Here is a 6,000-nt window from a genome sequence, read left to right as displayed (position 1 = left end):
GGGGTGGCGAGCCCACAACCTGAGCATCTGCCCTGATGGGGAATCGAACCATGACCTCCTATGGGTCGATGCTCAACCACTGAGCCATGCCAGCTGGGCTCAAGTGTTAATTTTAAAGAGACTTTAAAAAGTGGAAACGGGAATTATTTGCTATAAAAGGGTTATCGTAAAGTGCAAAAGAGAAAAGCATTAATGGTCTAAAAGGGTACTATTCTGAGTGAGACTGGTGCCTACTCTGAAATGGGCATCACACTGGTGAGTGTCAGAGAGGTGTTAAAAACCTACTCGTACCAAATCAAGATTCCTTTTCATAATCTGATGAATTGAAAGACAATCAAGGTAATCATTTTGTAATGGGAGTCAATGTTATTGAATGCCATGATCATGTGTCACTTAAGATCCTCTTGTGTTAAATCTTCTAGACAATATGCTTAAAAGTGTCTGACATTTCTGTAGTTAAGCCTGACCTGCAACTTCCTTTTTACTGGAGAAGACGTGCCCTTGACAATCTTTGCAGCTCAGGTCCTACACCTGGGCCATTTTTGGTGAGCTGTTCAAACATTGGGTAAGAGCAGATCCAGGCTGGAAAATACCCCGTCCTGCTGCCTTCCCCGGTACTGGGCCACCCGTCAGATGTACTTTTTGGTATGAAAAAGGGGGAAGACCCTTGTTGAGCTTCCTGTTACCTACCTATTTAAATTGTAGAACAGCAAAACTGGGGGAAAAAAGAGGACATGTTATTCCAAAAAGTAGAGGATTGCAGTTTTTTGTTAGAAAAGTACTTACAGGTTAATTTCACATTTTGAGAAACATTAAATAAGTTTATTGAATTAGCAGCAAGAACATACAAGGCTGCCCAGACTGGTGTGGTTTGGTTGATTGGGCATTGTCCCGTGTACCAAAAGGTTGCTGGTTCGATTCCCAGTCAGGGCACATGCCTGGGTTACTGGCTTGATCTCTAGTAGGGAGTGTGTGGAAACTGATCCGTGTTATGCTCTCACGTTGATGTTTCTCTCTCCCTCTCCTTCTCTTCCCCCCTCTCTTAAAATCAATAAAACATCTTTTTTAAAAAAGAAGATAGAAGGATAAATCCTGACAAAGATTTAACAAAGCAAGATTCAGAAATAGATTTGTCAGAACTTCATTCCTCAGATCAGCTAACATAACTAATCGCCATGGACAATAATAGGAATATCTTGTGCTAATTACTGTTTAAATAGTTTTTATAATTTTGAAAGAGGGATGGGAGTATATGCTAAAATACTTCTCAACCATGTTAGATGACAGTATAGTGCGATATAACAACCCAGTAAACAACACTATTTAAAACAAGTTTGTCCTTATTGGTCTTCATACTTGTTCATTTAAGCACTATGCTCATGTATGATTCAACAAAGCACATCTTACCAAACAGCTCCCCAACGTTGAAAAGCAGCCTTGGGGTCCCAGAGTTGAAGTAGATGTTTGGATATCTTTGGTTGATTTCCTTCCCACCCCCATCCTGGGGACCAGGGTTATATATTATGGCAAAAATAACATATTAGTTTAATTTTCTGGATTATTCTCTCAAAATATTGACTAAATAAAGAGAAAAAAAAAGAACATCAAATAGATGGTTAGGGGGATGTGGAAGTTCCCTTCATCTTACTCAATTCCTGTTGATTATCCATTTTGTGGTTTTAAGGATTCTAAATTTTTTTCTTTTGGATATTCAGCTTTTGGTAATTTTGCTGATCAACAGTACTTCACAGTGGAACTCAGAATAAGAAAAAAAGAGATGAAATTCAAACAAATCAGTGTATCGTATTAACAGGCCAGCTAAAATGTTTGGGAAAGGATGAGGAATGTTAGCTCACTGTGACTGCAACCTTACCACCATCACACGGGGGCACAATAATGTGTATTGCAGACAATCCATTTCTGATACAGAAAGACCTCTGCTTTCTTCTTTTCCTAAGAAGGAAAAATTTATGAATGAACTCGTGAGGAACCTTTTTCATAATATGTTATTTGTTAGAAGTAGATTTTGGGGCATGGTTTTATGTTTCCAATAAAAGCTTTAGCTTTTCTGAGCCGTGGCTAACTCCCATCATGAGATGACATGTAGGTGTTAATTTTTTTACCCCTTTGCTCCTCACTCACTTCAAAAGGGTAACACCTCCATCCAGGTAGCCCCTCTCCGCTGGAGTGTGCCAGTGGATGACCCAGGTGGCCACTGGTGTGTCTTTCTACTACATGAGCGCCATCTGTTCCTTATTCCTAATTCGTACGTTTCTCATGAGAGCCCCTTCGTTGGCATGTCAGCTAGAGGGGATCCTCTGCTAGATAATGAATGACAAGCAGAGTAGAATATGGTCAGTTGGGCCCAGCCTGGGACTTGAAGCTCTTTTCTCTTCTCTTTGCTCCACTTGGTCTTTGTTCTGCTACTTTCCCTGTGCTCACCCTGGACTTGCCCCTTGGTTGGCATGTCAGCTAGAGGGGACCCTCTGCTAGATAATGAATGACAGGCAGAGTAGAATATGGTCAGTTGGGCCCAGCCTGGGACTTGCTAATTCCCGTCTTCGACTTTGTCCACTCAACTTCTTATATATTTAGTTCTAAAACTGTGGGTGCGTGAAAGGGCCACGTAATCCTCAGGAAAACCTATCCTGTATTAGGGAGAGGATAGGCTTCTGGTTTTTCTAATAAAACCAGTGCTTCTGATGGCGGCCAGGATGCTGCTACTGTGTGAGTGATAACGCGATGCACGCTCGTGCTCTCATTCGAGGGCTCTTTCTCATCAGTGTCTTTTCTCCTTGTCTCGAACCACAGGATTTACTGGATCACTCGTGTACGTCGGGAAGCGGCTCTGGCCTTCCTTTTCTGGTTCAGAGAACAGTGGCTCGTCAGATCACACTGTTGGAGTGTGTCGGTAATGCATTTTCTCTTCCTTTGTGGGTTAGGTGCGGTGTTATTGTGGTTCTGGAAGGAGGATGGCACTTGGAAAAATCTGTTTCTTGTTTCCTAACATCGGGAGATGGGGGGTAGCCATGTGGTGTGGCTTTGTCTCTGTTCTCTGTGTGACTTGTGTGGGAGCACCTAAACTTGCACAAGTCCTTGTCCAGGGAGTCCGTCACTAGGTAGTAGAGACCATGCTTAGTCAGAAGCTTTCAGTGGCAAGTCCACCCTTTGGGATGACGGAAATGCTTGAAACATGAATGAATAGGGCTGCTCCTCATTGTAGGTATTGGATGATCCGAGGTAAGTAGGCTTTAGGACCATAAACTTGCTTATTGCAAGTTTCTAATCCCTCTCACTCTTCCCCTGCCTTTAAAAATAGTGAAGTAATCTGTTTAAACAAGATATATATATTTCTCTATGGCCACTCACAGTTTTTCCATATAGAAACATATTTACACATAGATGTAATCATAGTGTGTACAATTTGTGTCCCTTTTTTTTTTTAGTTTTAAGCTCACACATTTCCCCTTTTTGTACACATCGTAAATATTTTTAAAGACTGTGTAATAATCATCTATTGAATGTTCATTTTTCTGTAACAGTACTACTTGAGAAAGATTTTGCACACACTGCTTCACTCTTTTGAGTCCTCAGAAAAATTCCTAGGAATTAGGATTTCTGGGTCAAAATTTATGACTTTTTTATTGCTTGTTTTATATATTACTGGATTTCCCCCCTACAAAGATGGTACCAAATGCTTTTATTTTTTAAAAAATTTAAAAGATTTTTAAGTTGATTTTTTAGAGAGAGAGGAAGGGAGAGGGAGAGAGAGAGAGAAACATCGATATGAGAGCAGAACATTGATCAGCTGCCTTTGCACACACCTCCCCCCTGCCCCTACTGGGGATTGAGCATGTGCCCTGACCGGGAATTGAACTGGCAACCTTTCAGTGCAGGGGATGATGTCCAATGAACTGAGCCACATTGGCTAAGGCCCTAATGTTTTTATTTCAAAGTTTCATTTTTTATTAGTTGTGGTGGATATTTGCCAGCCACATGATAGTTTTCATTAATTTCTCCTTTAGACGCCATGCAGGGATGACCACAGTAGTGCTAGTGGGTTGGCAATATCTCTGTCCTCTCCTCCTGGTTCTCCTGGTTCCTCTGGGCTGGACTGGGCAGCTCTGGGGGAGGTGCTCCCTCCACCACTTGGCTGCTGTGTGCTCTGGCTTTTCTCGCTGTTTTCCGGGAAACCAGGACACCCCCGAACCCAGTAGTAGAAGGGGGATGGACAGGGATAGTAAGAGCAGCAAGTCCCAACTCGGGCACACCGGCAGTCAGCTGGAGCCTGTTGCCTTTTCTCTAAGTCTGCAGCTACTCAACTGTTTCCGAACACCACCTCTCTCTGCTTCTCCGCAGTGGAGGAAATAAAAATGTCCCAAATGTGCTCATTGCATCCAGACAGCATTGTCCTTTTGGACCAGTTAACATCTTACTGGATTATGAACCGGGGATTCTGGCTAGTGGTGAGAAGGCAGTGAAGGGAGACGCGTGCCTGTCTCACCCCCATCCTCACCATTCCCAGGGCAGCAGGTCTCAAGGGCAGTCCTCAGAGATTGACCCCAGAGGTCAAAGGGCAAAATAATGTTACACCTTTAAACATGTATACTGTTTCTGGTTATAGAGATATTCTTCAGTCATTTTTGAAATAATGTAAATTCAAATATAGCATTTTGTTGGTTTAGCGCTGAAGACTTGAGTAAAAGCAATATCTTTTTTAGTAGCTTATCGTGTTCATGGGCTATAGTTTAAATAAAAATGTATGTAATTAATTAATAATGATAGTATATTATCAGTATTGGTTCATAAGCAAAGAAGCTGAACTAGATCAGTTCTTTTCCAGGCGATGACCAGTGAACCCCTAAATTCCAGAGGCCTTAGGGATCCCCTTTGCAGGCAGCTCTGCTTCTGTTTTCAGGGATATATTCATAAGCATGCATTTGTAGAAAGCACTTGACAACATAAAAGAGTTTGAGAACCATTGAAATAGGTTTCTATTTTAATTCTCTCTACTTATCCTGACATTCATCTCTGTTTTCTTTAAAAAAAAAAAAAAAGACTTTAAGGGAACTTTTTAGTAATGGCCGCAATTCTCTGGGAAAATTTTCTCTCCTTCCTGATGAGACTCTGAGGACAAAGGGCAACTAAAGATAAGGAAGGGAACTAAGGCAGGAAAAGATTAGCCTATCATTTCCTAGCAGCTGATTTTGTAATATCTTCCCCCCAGCCTTCATCTTGAGCTACAAATGCTGGGCAGTTGACTTTATTAACTGATTTTAATAAAATTAATCTTGTGCTATTTTGTGTGACCTGACAAGGGCTCCCAGTGACCACTTACTGATCACATTTAACATCCTTTCGGATTAGTAATTGCTATTTAGTAGGGACATTGTTTGTTCTAAGGAAATCTAAATTGAGTGGTTTTAATCATGTTTCAGGTGAGTCACCCGGACAGACATGCTTTCTCTCTGCTTGTTTGGGTTTTTGGCGGCTTAGTTGTTCAGCAAAGAGCTGTCTTCCTGTCTGTGCAGGTGGTGCCACAGCTGCTTATTACCAGCCGCGATTCCCAGCAGCACTTGCCTGGGTAGAAAGCCCCACTGCGCTGCAAGTTGTATCTCCTGCTGCATGATTATCTAGGTGCCGCACACGTACCCCTTGATTATACCCCGTGTTGATCCCCAGAGTCTTGTGGTAATTACCTCCTCCTCCCAACCTCCCTGCTCACCCCTTCCTATAATTAAGGAGAAGGGTGGCAGAGGGTGCATGGAGTTGACAAGCCGATAGTTGTGTTGCTGCTGCCGGAGAGGGCAGGCACCCGGCAGAATCATCACAGCTAGTCACCACATTCTGCAAAATATCTTCTCCATTTGGTCTTTTCCGTGTGGCCCAGGGTGGCATTGCAGGGGCTGTCTCCCAAGCAAATACCCATGACCAATGTCAGAAATCAGGACTGTTCTGGGATTACGTGTTTAAGACTTTGCAAATCCTCTTTTGAACTAT

General features: G+C 42.4%; 1 protein-coding gene across 3 annotated transcripts in view; it reads left to right on the top strand.

Moving 5' to 3' along the window:
* The window catches only part of ACVR1 (activin A receptor type I), a 134,296-nt gene that overhangs the window by 105,287 nt on the left and 23,009 nt on the right, over nt 1-6,000 (top strand). For all 3 annotated transcript variants that reach the window (XM_015566299.1, XM_006767386.2, XM_006767385.2), the window contains exon 6: nt 2,812-2,911. In XM_015566299.1, coding sequence (XP_015421785.1) covers nt 2,812-2,911 — 100 coding nt within the window. The remainder of the gene's footprint in view (nt 1-2,811; nt 2,912-6,000) is intronic.

The sequence above is a fragment of the Myotis davidii genome, unplaced genomic scaffold (genome assembly GCF_000327345.1).
Source record: "Myotis davidii unplaced genomic scaffold, ASM32734v1 scaffold433, whole genome shotgun sequence".
NCBI classification, from domain to species: Eukaryota; Metazoa; Chordata; class Mammalia; order Chiroptera; family Vespertilionidae; genus Myotis; species Myotis davidii.
The sequence above is the reverse complement of the archived record's forward strand: the minus strand, read 5'-3'. Positions and strand labels throughout refer to the sequence as shown.